This window comes from Rhinopithecus roxellana, chromosome 18, assembly GCF_007565055.1.
Source record: "Rhinopithecus roxellana isolate Shanxi Qingling chromosome 18, ASM756505v1, whole genome shotgun sequence".
Lineage (NCBI taxonomy): Eukaryota > Metazoa > Chordata > Mammalia > Primates > Cercopithecidae > Rhinopithecus > Rhinopithecus roxellana.
In genome coordinates this window covers 5,611,382-5,628,022 of record NC_044566.1, presented here as the reverse complement: position 1 = coordinate 5,628,022, position 16,641 = coordinate 5,611,382, and the positions used below count along the sequence as shown (strand labels likewise).

Sequence of the window (16,641 nt, the reverse complement as noted above, 5' to 3'; positions counted from 1 at the left end):
CTACGCTGCCCAGAAAGGCCAGGGTCGTCATTTTTAAAGCATATTATTAATAGAAAGCTTTCAAAGAGGTCTTCATTCAAAAAATAGTAAAAAGAGAATTTGGTCGAACATCTGACACCAAACGCTTCTGTCCCCTTTGTCTCCAGCTGTGTGGCTCAGCCTGGCTCCCCTTTCCTGAAATGTGCGTGGGTCCTGAGCAAACCGTGTTATCGTAGCTGTCCTCAGTCTTTCCAGCTGCAGATGGGCACAGAAGTGGGTGCGTGAGGGAGGAGGCCTTGTGATCCACACTCTACAGGCTGCAGAGGGAAGGGTTTGTGAGCTCAGGGCCTGGATGGCCTATGAATTGCAAACTCTCACACCTTCCTGCTTAGGATTCCTGCACAGGAACCTCTCTGACACCTGTGTGAGGGGTCATGTGGCCGGCTCTGCGCTGTCAGCTGTGTCTGAACCCTCACAGGTGGGTTCTGAGGCTGCCTGGACGCTGAGGGAGAACCTGGTTAACTGTGACTGATGGAAAGCACAGCTCACGATCAGTCTGTGCATGTGAAGGTGTAAGTAAGTGGTGAGGCTTCCTGACGTGGGGCTGCCGTGCCCAGCGCCTGGCGGACACTGCGTCGGAGCGCGGGGACTTGGGGCTCTGGTGACGGGCATGGCCCTGCTGCCCTGCGTCTACCATCCCAAGCGTGCGGAAGGCAGAGGAGCATCACCTTGTTCCATCAGAAACTCAGGCTGCTGGAAGTCTGAGAAAGCATAAAGATGGTTGACTGCTCGACAGAAAGGCACTGGCTCTTAGTCTGAGTCCCGAGGTCAGCGGCCACGCACACAGGGGTGTGTGAACAAGATGTGGGGATTTAGGCAAAGTGGTCAGAAGGCGGAAGGAAACAGGAAGGAAAGAAACGAGAGACAGCTGAGTTAGTCGGAGGCTCGCCACCACGCGCACGTTCTTCTGGCCACTCTAGGTGGACACTGGTGCCCCCCGCCATGACCCGCCAGCCCCCCCCCTCCCTGCTTTATGCCTTCTGCAGGTCCCATGGTGTGGCCGTCCATAAGGGTTGCTGAGGCTTTTGTGGGACGCAGAGACCCACAGCAAAACGGGCTCCTGAACAAAGGGTGGGGCGGGGAGGGTCCTCACCGGCGTTCCCAAAGTGCCCGAGACCCGCCCATCCCGGAGATGTGCTGCAGAGCAGAGGGCCTGTGGTCAGACGCATCTGGGGGCGTGGCCCTCAGCAGCCCCGACTCTGGAGGCTGCGTGCACACTGTCATGGAAGAGTCCAGACTTCTGCGGGGACAGGACCTCCTGACCCCCCGAGTTCAACTCCTGCCTGCTCAGGCATCTCTGACCAAGCACCTCTGCAGCCACACGCACCCAGGGGCCAGGTGGGGCCGAGACTCTCGTAAATCTCAAGCCACACCACTGTGGCCACAGCTAGGGGCCCAGCAGACACCCCCAAGCTGGACCTGTTCTCTCTCAGGGTCAGACCCACAGCCCTGCTGTCTCCTGTGCCCTGTGACATGGGTGTCTGCCACGTCCCCATGTATGGGATGTGGTTATGAACACGTGTTCCAGGCACAGAGCCCTGTCATGAACCCGTGTGCCCGCTGTGGAACTGCACAGCTAAAGGGCTCAGGAACCAAGGACCGTGCTTAGAGAAAAGTACCACTGGACAGCTGCTTCTCGGGCCACAAGCAGGGCTGGGCAGTGGCTGCTTGGGGGCAACGAGTTTCCCCTGAAGCACTGGGGGCCGTGGAGTCTCAACCTGGGCCCTGGCTCCTGCTCCCACTGGCTCCTCTCCCTGCACGGAGCAGCTGACATGCAGGTTCTGCTGCGTTTCTCCTGCCCGTGGTCCCTGAGTCAGTGGAGCTGTGTGTGGACATTTTTACTACGCTGAGTGGGGGTCTCTTCACCAAGAATTTTGCTCGCTCTGATTTTACAAACTGTGGCAGGAGGCATGAAGGAGGGAGTGCCGGGAACTGGCAGCATTGGTTTCAACATTTAAATCGGCAAAAACTTCCCAAGAAAGCTCTCCAGCCAGGGTCCCATTCTGATTGTTAGAGGTGGGTGGTGGGTGGGGCTGCGCCCCTAGGGGAGGGCGACCTGTTTTCCCTCCCAGCACGGCAGCACTGCTGGGAGCCAGCCCCCAAGTGTCTGAGCTGCGTGAGTGAGTCAGGGCTGGGGCCCCGGGTCCCCTCACTTCCCGTCTTCCTCCCAACTGCACCGCTGTGTCCATCCTGGGCGGCCTCACACCCTGAAGGAGCGGCCACTGCGGGGGCCTCCCACCCCTCGTTTCCCCACCGGGCTTCAGCACTGCCCAGTCCAGGGCCCCACCTCACGGAGTGATTATAAATTTCAGGGATGAAACTTGAAAACCTGCATTGTTAATAGAGTCCCAAGGGACTGTGACAGGTGCAGTGGCCCTCCGAGGACAGGCAGGCTTCCTGGTAAAGCGGCAGAGTAGGGGACGTGGTCACTGCCTCTGATTTGGGGTTGAGCTTGGAGCCAGAGCCCAGCTGCTGAGAAGGATGGGGGGCCAGAGGCCAAGTCCTCACACCTGCCGAACCCTCTGCACCTGGGGGGGCACTCGGTATCGTCATGTCTTCCCCGGACCCAGAATTCTGCTTGTGGAAAATAAGCAGCCCCACCAATACCAGCATCTCCTGATACAGATGCTACCGTTTCCAGCCAAATTTACCATCCTTAAAAATTACGTAATTTAACCTTTTAAAGTAATGATTAATTTTAAAACAGGGTTGCATTTACATGAAATAATTTGCCTTTTGTATTAGTCTTTTTTCTCTTATTTGTGTCTTATTTCAGATTACTGTTTAATCTGAATGTTTAGGTTGAAACATAAAATTAAACATCAGTCATCTCAAATTTACCTGATGTTTAAAATCATGTATCATTAAGAAACTCATTAGTGATACCTGAACTGATCACGTTTTATGAAATCCAAACCTTTCACACTATCTTTCAAAGTGGTCATTTCCTAGTCCCGAGGCCAGGGCCCTGAAGCACCCCTGCCCCCGCTGGGGAAGCTCCGTACCTGGACTCTCTCTGTTGCTGTTGGCCACAGCTGCCGGCACAGGACTTTCTTGAGGACGTCGGGAAGGAGGCTGATGGTCACCAGCAGCACGATGGCCAGCCAGGCGGGCCCGCTGGACAGCATCTGGATGAACACGTAGTACATCCTCTGGTAGTTGAGGAATGGCCTGAGGGGCAGGGAAGAAAAGCCGCTGGTGAGGCAGGTACTCCCTGGGGCTGGCCTCTCTCCACGCTGCAAAGGGCGTTTGTTCTGGGAGTTCACACTTTTGTCAGTGAGAGTTGCTTGGCAAGCCACGGAGCCTGCTCTGAGTTTATCATATAAAAAACGAACGCTGAACCTCCCGGTAATGCTGGGGTAACAGGAACGGGAGAAGGAATTCTATGAAGTCATCTCAAAGGGAACATAGAAGTCTCTGAAGTTCAGTTTCACAGAAGCAAAAAAAAAAAAGGGATTGAAATAGGGATGTTTTTCTGTCTTGAAGTCTCGGATGGGAAGGACGTGCCGAGCACTGGTCGTCAATACAGAGCAAGCAATGACTTCTCTCCCAAGAGAGGATAATTCAAAGATGTCTGTGTCAGCTCCATGAGGGAGGCTGGCAAGGATGCAGGGACTGGTGACCCGCAGCCAGCCTGAGTCCACAGGTCCACGTCTACATGTGCCTTCCGGTCATGTTTCCTGATCGCCTTTCACATCCCAGGCACTATGGACGGTGGTAGAGACACAGAGACAGGGCCCCACCTCCAGGAAGCACAGTGAAACTGGCGTGTGGACAACAGGAGGGAAACGGGAGCAGGGCGTGGTGGGTAACGGGAGGGACGTGGAGCTGCTGGCAGGCCTGGGACGGGGCTGGAGGCACCCACGAGCTGCTGGTGGTGGGCAGGAGGATGGGGTCTCATCACCAAGCGGTGGTGACATGGTGAGCTCCCAGCACATCAGAGACACGGGAAACAATGTGAGAAGCCACAGTTCTACCACGGCTGACAGGCTGTGGCTCCTTGGTTCCAAAGCCCAGGAGCTGGTCAGAGAGGTTTTGGGATGGAATCTTCCTCTTACAGAGCCACGGCCTTCAGGGCTGCTAGAATGGCCGGGCTCTCCGGAGCTGGGCTGGGCTGGGCTCTCCAGAGCCAAGCAGGTTCTCTGGGGCTGGCAGGGTGACTGAAATCCTGGAAGCTCGGCTCTCATCTCTGGGACTGTGCAATGCAACCTGGGGCCACCAGGGGACGCTGGCTGAACGAGGTAATCGGGAGGGACGCTTCCTGAGCTGAGAATCCCGCCCAGGTCAGGGGCCCTGAGGGATCCCGAGAAGGTCGCTGGCTTTCCCTAGGCTGGCGACTGACCCCAGGTCTGCAGAGGGCTGTGGCAGAGGCTGCTGCGCGGGGGCTGAGATTGGGACCTGGTCCTGGGCCCACCACCCTGCGTAGTTTCCTGGCTTACGGCAACAGTCTCTGACCACCCTGCCTATGTCGCTCTCACCAGCTCAACACGCAGCCACCGTGGGGTTTTTAAAAGAGCCACCCAACGCTGCTGTGCTCTGCCCACAGCCCTCCAGTGACTTGACTGACCATGACAGCCTCAAGCCAGGATCCTCACGGCCGGCGGTCCAGGAGGCCACCCTGCCTGCTCTGCAGCCTGGTCCAGGACCCTGTCTGCTGGCCACGGCTCCCACTCACCAAGGACCTCCTCCCACCCGGGATGGCATGCCTGCTGCTGTTCCCCCAAACCAGAGGCTCCCCCAGGAGTCAGGCTGCTGCGGGCAAGGTCCCGCCCCACCATGCCTGGGCCCCATCTTGCTGCAGGGCGTGAGGATAGAGTGAGACAGGACCTGTCGAATGCCTGGCAGGTGCTTTGCTGTGGGAGGCAGTCACCAGCGGGGACATGCTGTGATGATGGTGTTCTTCTTCCAAATTTCAGATGACTTTCTGAGAAGTCATCTCTGGCCTTTTAATCTGACATAGGTCCCCTGGTGTAGAATCCTGGCTGTTCCTCCGTATAACTCGTCACAAGCTGTTATCAGTTAGTGTCTCTCTCCCCTGAAGGTGCAAGTCACAGGAGCAGGGACTTCCCCGTGTCTGGCCCCCGACTGTATCCCAGGACCCCACATGATGCCCAGCACACAGTAGATGTTCAACAAACACTGGCCCCAACCAATGAGGCTGCACGGAAAATATGTCTTCAACCCTTGATAAAAAAATAGTGCAGGACTATTAAGGTAATAACAATCACGTGATATTTATCAGATTATCAGCTACTTATAGATATTTACCAGATCACTCCTCCCCAGAGAAGCGAAAAGACGACGTAGAACAGCAGCGACCCCCAGATGACAAAATGGTTGATCCAAGTCCAGTAGTGTGTGTCTAACGCAAGCTAAAAGGAAAAAAAGGGCAGTTTACAGTGTCACCCGAGCAGTCAGAATGATCGTGACGGGCAGGACAGAGAGCCAGGGGCTGATGAAAGACTAAACCAAACACAGACCCAGCAGTGACGACCCAATGCCCGCACAAAAACGCTCAGGAAGACAAAGGCACACCTCACACTGCCCGTGGAGAGGAAGAACATGGGGACGCCACAGCCCCGGGTCCCGGGGAAGGGAGCTATGGATGCATTTCCCAGATGGCGGCACGGGGGCCACAGACCAAGGGGTTGTTTATATCACCACCGAAGAAAGTCATTCAGATTAAGGTGTTCTTTATGTCACTACCGAAGAAAGTTACTTTTTTTTAATTTTCGGAGACAGTCTCTCTCTGTCGCCCAGGATGGAGTGCAGTGGTGTGATCTCTGCTCACTGCAACCTCCACCTCCCAGGTTCAAGTGATTCTCCTGCCTCAGCCTCCCAAGTAGCTGGGATTACAGGTGCACACCACCACGCCCAGCTACTTTTTGTTTTTAGTACAGAAGGGGTTTCGGCATGTTGGCCAGGCTGGTCTCGAGCTGCTGACCTCAGGTGATCCACCCGCCTTGGCCTCCCACAGTGCTGGGATTACGGGCGTGAGCCACTGTGCCTGGCCAGAAAGTTACTTTAGGGTCAGGTGTTGTTTATATCACTATCTAAGAAAATGACCTTAGGAATGTTTTGGTATCACTTTTTAAGACTCAGTCTGATAGGTTTTGAGATTTCATAATGATACGGTCTGTACAGAACTTCACTGGACTTTAAAAAGAGTAAAATTTTCCAAAATACATTAATTTGTTTCAATTCAAATGTATTTTGATGGCGCTGGCGGGGAGGGCTACCTGCCGCTGAAAAGAATTCTAGCCTGAATTCTTTCTGAATTCTTTCACGAAGAAGCAGCTCGCTCCTGAGGTTACCTTCGGTGTCGCTCTGGGGTCTGCACGCGGGGTGGCGGGGTGTACTGAGTCTGTGCATTACTTGTCTAAACAGCAAGACGAGGATGCCTGGGGGTGCCCTAGGAGCCGGCCTGGGCTGGGTGCAGAGTGGCTTCCAGCCTGGGTACGGAGTTACAATTCAGGGAGCTCAGAGCGGGTGAGGCCTACCCTGCAGGGGTTCACTGTGGCCGGGGAAGGAATGTGAGCGTGAGACCACTTACCTTTAGTGTGACTGTGAACACCATCACAGTGAATACCAGCGTCCCAAATGTCCAGTTTCCAAATATCTGTTTGGGGAAAACAGTCCAAGTCATCTTGTTTTTATGTACTTTTTTTCTCTTTCAAATCAAGAGTTTTAGAAAATACACCTCATTTTTCTTGTGTGCCAACACTTCAAACCCCAAAGATACAAGCACTAAATTTTCTTATTACCACATAACAGAAGATGCAGCAGCCCCCCAGAGCATGGCAGGACGCCCCCGTTTCCTGGCTGCATCTCCCACCACCAGTTCTGCGGCGCGGTGATGGGCTCAGGGCCTGTCTGTCTGCAACCTTCTGCCTGCTCTTGACACTGGCCCTGCTCAACGCTCTCGGTCACAACGAACGTCGGTCCCAATGTCTCAAACTGAGCACAAAAATTCCCGCACAGCTGGCATTTAAAAATCCGTAATGCAAACTCGGGTACACGCGAACCTCCTTCTTCTGTTCTGTGTTTTACGTAGAAGAGATGGTTGCCCGATTACCCAGCTACGTTCCACAGGTTTCAGGAATAAACTCATAGATTGTGTCTGTTCCCTTCTGAACTCAGCTCAGACTCCTGCCTGCTGTGGAAGAACAGCTGCGGGAATGTTCTGCGAGTCAATGATCAGGGGAAACACCCGAGGCACCAGGCAGAGGTGGAAGCGCGGGGCTTCCCTCGGGGGAAACTGCCTCAGGACAGGGAAGACAAGCAGGCAGACAGGACAGGGCTGGACAGAGGCTGCCCCACGTGCGGCCAGAACCACAGATCCACCAGCAGCCATGCCCAGGTGGCCGTGGAGGAGGGAAGGTCAGCAGGACCCACGAGCCGCCAGCAGCACAGACACAGGTGGACCTGGGAGGACCACACACCTGACCCAGGAGGACCGCACGACCGACCTGTGAGGACAGCACACCCGACCTGTGAGGACCGTACACCTGACCTGTGAGGACAGCACGCCCGACCTGGGAGGACCGCACGCCTGACCGTCAGGACAGCACGCCCGGCCCGTGAGGATCACACGCCCGTCAGGACCGCACGCCCAACCCGTGAGGACCGCACACCCGACCCGTGAGGACCACATACCCAGCCCGTCAGGATCACACGTGTCTCCACTACACGTGAGGCACAGGCCAAAAAAAGGGCCTGCTGCCCGGACCCCGTGCCTTGGGGAAAACCCCCAATGGGAAACTTGTTTCTGGGAGAACTGCTTTCCCTCAGGACGCTCCTGCGCTGTGGCCCAATTTCTAGTTTGTCGGATTCTGTGAACTGCATCTCTCAGGTAATTTTATTTTATAAAGAATTAAAAAGCTGGAATACAAATGGCTGTTCTTCAGAATTCGTTTTCAACCAAAACAATACACCTATCACCCTACCCCGATTCAGCTGGGGTGAGGGTGTGGGCTACAGTCCTCCGACATGGTCAGTGGGATAACATCTTACTCGTAGATTCTAGAAAAGAGTGTTAGGACCTTTTGCAGTGAACAACGGCTTCTTAGGGGCCCATCAACACGTCGTTTTTTCCTCACTTCCTCATGGTGATCAACAGTAGGCTCTTCCTTCTGGCTTGGAAATGCCGGCCCCACATGTCACTCAGATCTACACACACTTGTGGTTCTTGGCCAGTGCAGCCTTGCCTGCGAGGGACACCTGGCCGTGGTGGAGACACTTCTGGGGCGTGGGGTCTGCTAGCTTTGGATGGTGGTGGAGGGGCTGCCGAGTGCACAGGACAGTGGCCCGCGAGGAAGTACATCTGGCCCCAATGTCAGCAGAGCCCAGGTGAGAGGCCTGTTATGCACTCACCAAAAAGTGCCCTCTCTTCATGGCTTAACTTCTGGGGCAGGAAATTATCATGCCTCTAGCTGTGGCTTGGCAGCAGCCTACAAGCGCATGTGGCCAGCACGGTGCTGGGGGGCAGGAGGCTGCTGTGCTGTAACTGGAAGCTAATGCGTTCAGCCAAATGGTGCCTCCACAGCAGGCGAGGGCGGCTTTGCACCCAGCCAGCCACATCGGCTGGGCCTGGAGGAAAAGCCCCTCATGCTGCCCAGCTCTCCTCTTCCTCCCACTAGCCCTCGCCTTGGCTATCCCAACACAGAACTCTGAAAAAGTTACAGGGCAGCAAGACATGGACTCAAGGGTGCCCTGTGAAGCAGTGTGTGTCACCAACAGAGTGGCAGGTGACAACTGCAGCCAACTCACATGGCCTCCTCACTGTCCCCTCTCCCTGCTGTGAGCCGGGAAGCTGCCTAAGCTCCCTGCTGGGGCTCCTTGGGTTTAAGGGGTCATGGCAGAGCTGGGATGAGGAGTCAGGCCTCCCGATGCTGGTCCTGCAGAGCACATGGGCCGCGGCTGTAAGCTTTATAGGTGAGGAACAAAGCACAGCTATCATGAATCTAGAATTGGGCATCTTGGTCAGGGCCCCTGAGAAACACTGACCCATTACTGACCTGTGTCCACGTCCTTTGGAAGCTAGTCCACTACGGAGCTATCCTGAAACGCATCTCTGGAAAGCCCTCTTATACCCTGGTTGCCCCAGGTGAACTGCCGTGATGTGGTTCGGCTTTGTGTTCTCACCCAAATCTCATCTCGAATTATAATCCCCATGTGTTGGTGGGAGAGCCTGGTGGGAGGGGACTGAATCATGGACGTCCCCATTGCTGATCTCGTGACGGTGGGTGAGTTCTCATGAGATCTGGTTGTTTCCAAGTGTGTAGCCCTTTTCCCTTTGCTCTCATCTCCTGCAGCCTTGTGAAGAAGGACCTTGCTTCCCCTTTGCCTTCACCGTGACTGTAAGTTTCCTGAGGCCTCCCAGCCTTGCTTCCTATGCAGCCTGCAGAACTGTGGGTCGATTAAACTGTTTTTCTTCCTAAATCACCCTGTCTCAGGTAGCTCCTTAGAGCCATGTGAAAATGGACTGACATGTGCGGATGGTTTATTATTACAATTGCTGGTCGTTATTTCCATTGGATTCTGGGGGTGGCAGGCATCCCTGGGACACCAATCTCCTTTCTCAAAGGGCCGTTCACAGGGATCCTTTTTTTCCCAAGTGACATCAACGCCATCCCCAATGAAGTTCCTGTTTCTGATTTCTGCAGAACCCTGTCCTCATGCGACAGGCACATCTCAGCCGAGAACCTGACCAGCGCGAAAGCCTCACTCCAGCAGATCTGCCTCTGGGACTGGCCACCCGCCACGACTGCAGGCTAAGCCCCATGCCCCCACTTCCTCCCTCCTTTGAGAATGAGTATTCCTACAGAAGCTTTCTGCTCAAAAAAGCCCTCGGACTAGACCCATTTAACTCTGATGTGTAAAGACACCCCACGGCCAGCATAACTTGCGCCTTCTCAAGGTCACAGTCACGAGCGGCACCCACTGCCTCCCCTCCCTGTGTAGCTCCCTCTGCCTCCCACCCTTGCCCATACACGGACCACTCATGTTTCAGCTGTTCTCACTGCATCCTACGTCTATCAAAGCACATTCCCAGCTTTTAACCGTTCACCTAGGAATATCCTGCTGCTCAACAAGTAACTGTTGTCTTCGCATCTCATTTGTGGCATCAAAATGAGAAGTTACTGTGGCTTACGATGTCAGTGCAGAAAATGCTCCACTGGTGAACTTTTGAAAAAGACGTCCGTGATTCTATTGCTCCTCCCAAGCCACACAGGATCTACAGACATTCCTATAGAATAATTTAGGTCTTTAAAACAAAGTAGCTCTCACCCGTGAACCATCAATCCCAGAGGCCTCTGGACTGTGACCCTGTTGGGAGTATCCTGGTTGGAAGGGAAAATTCTCAGGGGTGAGCACCCCAACCCCAAATTGCTATGCAAGGTCCAAGAGGGCTGTCAGCCGCTAGGACTGCCCCCAAGTTTCCTGAGGGCTGGCATCACGCTGGGGTTAAGTGCGGGTTCCGTGGGGGCGCAGGGTACCTTCCAGGATGCAGCCGGGGGCTGGAGGGTACAGCCAGAAGAGACCAGGAAACAGGAGCTAGTAGAAACCCTCAGATTCCAGGAAGGGCAGCAGAGCCACAGTGCCCACTGACCACCAGGTACAGCTGACCAGGGACACGTCAGGGTTCCAGGGGTCCAACAAGGTGGAGACGCGGCAGAGTCCCTGCCAGGAAGCCCCTGGCACTGCACTGCCAGCACCTCATTTAGGAGCACAGCCAGCAGCCCTCCTAGGACAGTGGCACCCGTGTCCTCGCCCCTGAAGTCCATCTCCGGGGGCTCTTGGGAGGCACCTTCACATTCACGCTGAAATTCGGAATTAGAACAACCCAGAGGCCGCACCAGGCAACACCATGAAGTCTGATGCTGGACGTCTGTGTGTGACCCAGGCCCTGTCCCTCGGGAGCTGACCCTGCACAGGGTGTCTGGTCTGTCCAAACTTCTCTTTCCTCAGCTTTCACGTGATCTGAACGTCCAGCTGAAAAGGGTGGTGGTAGTAAACCAGGACGACGTTTGTGAGAGAAAACTGGAAAATCAAGTGCGGGAAAAACGGGACTTGCTATCGCCACAGCAGGCTGCCAGGCGCCTGGAGTCTCAGAGCTCAGGACACTATGTCTTAGTTCTTTTTAACGGCTACACAAGATGCTTACGTAAGCCCGACCCGGAGGAAAATCTCATAAAAGACACAAAACAATCAACATGACATTCAGGGCCCGGTGGCATTCGGGAATTATTCAATTAAAATAAACTAAGACAAAGAATACATTCTAGAAAACCTAAAGCTTTCAAAACAGTGAAATAACATTGGAACGGATTCTCAAGATCGACCTGGTAAAAACGGATTTAAGTGATGACGAAGGATAACAGCAGTGTTTAGTTATGAGAAATGAAAGCGACTAAAGCAGGTAAACAGTGCACAGGACACGCAGCGGGACTTTTGTGTTTGAACCCAGCAGTCTGAGGGACACACACACAGGGAGAGGGCAGGCTAAACCGGGAACGAAGCCGATTTCTGTTTAGAAGTCACCCAGAAGGGGCTGCTGAAGAGGGACTTTCTCCGAGGTCAGCGCTGGCGTTTGCTTGTACGGCTGAATACCTGTGGCCTTTAAGCAGGGATGGTCTCTGACATCTACTCAGCGGCTGGTGCGGCTCTCTCAGGTAGCACAGGGCCCCACCGGGCCTCCCACACACGCCTGTGTTGCCTTTAATTTAAAGTCGAGGGAAGCTCCCATCAATCCAGTCAATTCAGAAAACATCCCTGACTCAATGGGCCACCCTGACATGGAAACCGAGGGAACACAGCAAGGATGTGTGTCAGGAGGCACACGCCCCTTCTAACACAGAGCTAGCCCCGGGGCGCGTGGGGCACACGCCCCTTCTAACACAGAGCTAGCCCCGGGGTGCGTGGGGCACACGCCCCTTCTAACACAGAGCTAGCCCCGGGGTGCGTGGGGCACACGCCCCTTCTAACACAGAGCTAGCCCCGGGGTGCGTGGGGCACACGCCCCTTCTAACACAGAGCTAGCCCCGGGGTGCGTGGGGCACACGCCCCTTCTAACAGAGCTAGCCCCGGGGTGCGTGGGGCACACGCCCCTTCTAACACAGAGCTAGCCCCGGGGTGCATGGGGCACACGCCCCTTCTAACACAGAGCTAGCTCTGGGGTGCGTGGGGCAGCAGCGGCTAACAGCGTTTCCACCGACAAAGCACACAGGAAGTCACGTTTGAAAATATTTTCGAGAAATATTTCATTTGTAATGCACTCCAAAAACACAGAGAAACGACAAACCCACGATTGTCTTACCACATGTGTGTTGGTAGTCATTATCTGAGGGTGGGAAGGGAAGCCAGTGGCAAAAAGAAAAAAGCAAGATACAAATAAAACAAACCCCCAGGGATTAGGCAAACAACCAGAGAGTGAATGTCCACTAGAAAACTACAAATCTGTTCATTGCAAAAGAAGCAGACTTAAGTACGGTGCTTGGGGAAATCTAACACGGGCTCAACGTGGAATTCATTCTCACATTAAAAATGCAATGTCTAGACCGGGCGCAGTGGCTCACGCCTGTAATCCCAGCACTTTGAGAGGCCAAGACGGGTGGATCATGAGGTCAGGAGATCGAGACCATCCTGGCTAACATGGTGAAACCCCGTCTCTACTAAAAATACAAAAAAATTAGCCAGGTGTGGTGGCGGGTGCCTGTAGTCCCAGCTACTTGGGAGGCTGAGGCAGGAGAATGGCGTGAACCCGGGAGGCAGAGCTTGCAGTGAGCCAAGATCGTGCCACTGCGCTCCAGCCTAGGGGACAGAGCGAGACTCCATCTCAAAAAAAAAAAAAAACCAAAAACAACGCAATGTCTAAATTGTATAATTCTACCACTAGGTAACGAGCTGATGGTGAAATGTAAGCTACAGAGATAGTCTGAAAACCTCAGCAGGCCAGCCAGGCAGGGTGGCTCACGCCTGTAATCCCAGCACTTTGGGAGGCCGAGGCAGGTGGATCACAAGGTCAGGAGATCGAGACCATCCTGGCTAACACGGTGAAACCCTGTCTCTACTAAAAATACAAAAAAATTAGCCCAGCATGGTGGCGGGCGCCTGTAGTCCCAGCTACTCGGGAGGCTGAGGCAGGAGAACGGCATGAACCCAGGACGCAGAGCTTGCAGTGAGCCGAGATCGCACCGCTGCACTCCAGCCTGGGCCACAGAGCGAGACTCTGTCTCAACAACAACAAAACAAAAAACAAAAAACCTTAGTAGGACATTTCCTTCCAGTGACACTGAGCACTCAGGTAATGCGACCCGGAGCGACGTGCATGTGGTGATCGACCCCATTGGGAGGCTGCACGGGCTGCACTGAATTACTGCTTTGACAAAATCATCATATGGGCTTGGGAGGGTTTATTCCCCAGCAGCTGAGTCGGCGCGCTCAAGCTCCGTACTGACCTGCCCGTTGCTCGTCACAGTTGTATTTTCAAACATGAAATAAGCACCAAAGAAGAACACCAGCGCGTCAAACAGTCCCAGGAGCGTCCAGTAGATGAACACACGCCAGCGCAGCAGGGCGTTCTTGGCGACATCCCTGTGTGAGGAGAAAAGTGCACAGTGTGTGTCCTCGAGAATCGGGGCTCAGCGCCTCCCCCGGGCTCCAGGGTGGCCGTCCCTGGACGTTGTCTTCATGGGATAAGATGTGTGTGGCCAGTAAACACGAGGTTTGTGCTCTGGCCACAAATGTGGCATGTCCGTCACAACCAGCATTTTAGTACCCATTCATGTCCTTGGCTAACTTTTGCTTGGATTCTTTCTCTCTCATATTCACTGCAATATCGTCATAGGCAGAGAGATGCAAGCCATGCACTGCTGCTTCTGAAAGTAACGAACATGGAACACAAGGCACACACCTGACATTCACCGAGCCTGTGACACCTTACGCCTGACGTGACACCTTACGCCTGACGTGACACCTTACGCCTGTTCAGTAAGACAGAATTTACAGGATTCCTTCTGGATACATGTCTAGAACAGTATAGCCTCTCCCGTTTTCTCAGATTTATTCCCAATTATTAAAGACGTACAACAAATTTTTTTATCATCGTCCTTAATCACCTATGGTGATCATTTTTGAGTCCAAGTCATCAAGATCCCACAGAATGGCTAAATATTCCGATGAGGGCAGCGAGGTTGATGCACGGATTCCTGCAGCATCCTGGGCAGGGAAGTGAGTGGTCTTGGCTGTGGTGGTGGATGCAGGAACCACGCATGTGAGAAGATTGCACAGAACTGAACACACATAGACAGGTGTCATGTACACACACGTACATGAGCACAGGGAAAGCTGGGTGATCTGAATAAGGGAATGGGAGAACGGCATCAACATCAACACATTGGACGTGATGCTGGACTGCAGTTTCTTGCATGTCACCACTGAGGGACATGGGATCAGGGTCCACAGAATCTATTATTTCTTTTGTTTTTTGAGACGGAGTCTTGCTCTGTCACCCAGGCTGGAGTGCAGTGGCCAGATCTCGGCTCATTGCAAGCTCCACCTCCCGGGTTCACGGCATTCTCCTGCCTCAGCCTCCCGAGTAGCTGGGACTACAGGCGCCCGCCACCACGCCCGGGTAATTTTTTGTATTTTCAGTAGAGACGGGGTTTCACCGTGTTAGCCAGGATGGTCTCGATCTCCTGACCTCGTGATCCACCCGTCTCGGCCTCCCAAAGTGCTGGGATTACAGGCGTGAGCCACTGCGCCCGGCCGGAATCTATTATTTCTTACAACTGTATATGGATGTAAAATTATCTGAAAAATAAAATTTTAATTTATGATAGTGTTTGGCTGTGTCCCCACCCAAATCTCATCTTGAATTGTAGCTCCCATGACCCCCACCTGTTGTGGGAGGGACTTGGTGGGAGGTGATTGAGTCATGGGGGCGGTTTTTTCCCATGTTGTTCTCATGATAGTGTCTAAGTCTCATGAGATCTGATGGTTTTATAAAGGAAAGTTCCCCTGCACACGCCCTCTTGTCTGCCACCATGTAAGACGTGACTTTGCTCCTCATTCACCTTCCGCCATGACTGTGAGGCCTCTCCCCAGCCATGTGGAACTGTGAGTCCACTCAACCTCCTTCCTTCATAAATTATCCAGTCTCAGGTATGTCTTCACAGCAGGATGAAAATGGACTAATACGATTTAAAAGACCATGGAAAACAGTAACATACTGAATCTGCCAGAGACCTTGGGGGGCATTTCTGAAATAGCAGAAAAATATCTCTTCCATATTATTAAAAAAAAATAACTTTTTGGGAGAAAAGACACCCTGAAAACAGAGCTGTTAATTTTTCTTTTTTCTCACTGAATGGAACACACATGGTTTTAAAGGTAACTTAGGCGACAGACTCCCCGGAGTCACAATGAAGAAGACGCTGATACTCCGGCTCCCTTAGAACTGTCAGAAAGCACAGGAAAGTGCAAACTGGCTCCACAACGTTCCAAATGCAGCGTAAACCATTCAGCAAGGCTTAAAGAGTCTCCATTTGAACTATGTTGCTTCCAGTTTAAAGAAGCTCCTGACCCAGCAAGAGTTATCAGTAGATGCTGAATGTTTCTGGCCCTTAACTGGGGTCTGCCAGGTGGCTACTGGAAGAACTGCCAGAGCGCTGCCTAGTTATTCTCTGTGCTCTCAGGAGAGGCTGTGTGGAGGATGGTACCTGTACAGGGTCGGGTCTCTCTTGAGCACGTCGATGCCAATATGCTGCTCCATGAGGCTGTACAGGAGGATGGGGAGGGAGGTGAAGCTGATGTTGTAGAGGGTCAGATACGCGGTGTCGTACAAAGTCTGTAAGAGGAAAGTCACAAGGAAGCGGCGCCTCAGTGCATTGTTACAAACTTTTTGGATCTTTTGATTAAATATATTTTCTTTCTGAAATGCCTAGAAAGACCAGAGCACTTTTCAAAGCTTAACGATATAAACTAGGGTCTGTGAGATCAACTGTGATTTCAGGATGAAAGTCACAGCTGGCAAAAAGCCTAACACTGACTCACCCCATTCTATCAGCACAAACTTCAAGAAAAAAAAAAAAAAAGGAAAAAAGTCATAGAAAACATTTGCAATTCTGATTGCCGTCTTCAAGCTTCAGTGACTCTGGTCCCAGTCACTTCCCATGAAGGCAGTTGGCCCGCCAACCACTCAGCACACGAGTGACAGAAGGAGGCGTCCATCTAGGGCAGGTGCCCGGGGAGTCCTTTACCCCTCCTGGATGGGAACTGTCTTCTTCCCCTATGGGCACACTGCACACGTTAACGTGCCAGGCACTGGGGTGGCCCATGTCCACAAGGACCTCGAGTTGGAGTTAATTCTTGCAGTGGTGTCAGAATGCCCAGCTTGGTACTGCTGGGCCCTGGGGAGACCACATAACCATTAGCCCTCATCTCAGGGCCAGAGCAGTTTCAGAAGACACAGAATAAGGGGCCTCCAGGATGGCAACTCCTCAGCACTGCGGCCCCCACCCCACGCTGGACCTTTCACCCCCGTCTGCTGCTGGGCACCCTGGCTTCCTTGCAATGCCGGGGAGTGCTGCTGATTCCCAA

The 16,641-nt window shown here is 53.4% G+C and overlaps 1 protein-coding gene across 10 annotated transcripts in view; it reads right to left on the bottom strand.

Moving 5' to 3' along the window:
• The window catches only part of ATP11A (ATPase phospholipid transporting 11A), a 185,047-nt gene that overhangs the window by 5,450 nt on the left and 162,956 nt on the right, over positions 1-16,641 (bottom strand). For 7 of the 10 annotated variants that reach the window (XM_010360082.2, XM_010360083.2, XM_010360084.2 and 4 more), the window contains 5 exons: positions 15,762-15,889; positions 13,500-13,635; positions 6,593-6,658; positions 5,308-5,411; positions 3,045-3,210 (listed from right to left, as the gene is read on the bottom strand). In XM_010360082.2, coding sequence (XP_010358384.1) covers positions 3,045-3,210; positions 5,308-5,411; positions 6,593-6,658; positions 13,500-13,635; positions 15,762-15,889 — 600 coding nt within the window. Of the gene's footprint in view, positions 1-707; positions 795-3,044; positions 3,211-5,307; positions 5,412-6,592; positions 6,659-13,499; positions 13,636-15,761; positions 15,890-16,641 lie in introns of all 10 variants that reach the window. The other 3 variants (XM_030921886.1, XM_030921884.1, XM_010360086.2) reach the window with 1 other exon arrangement.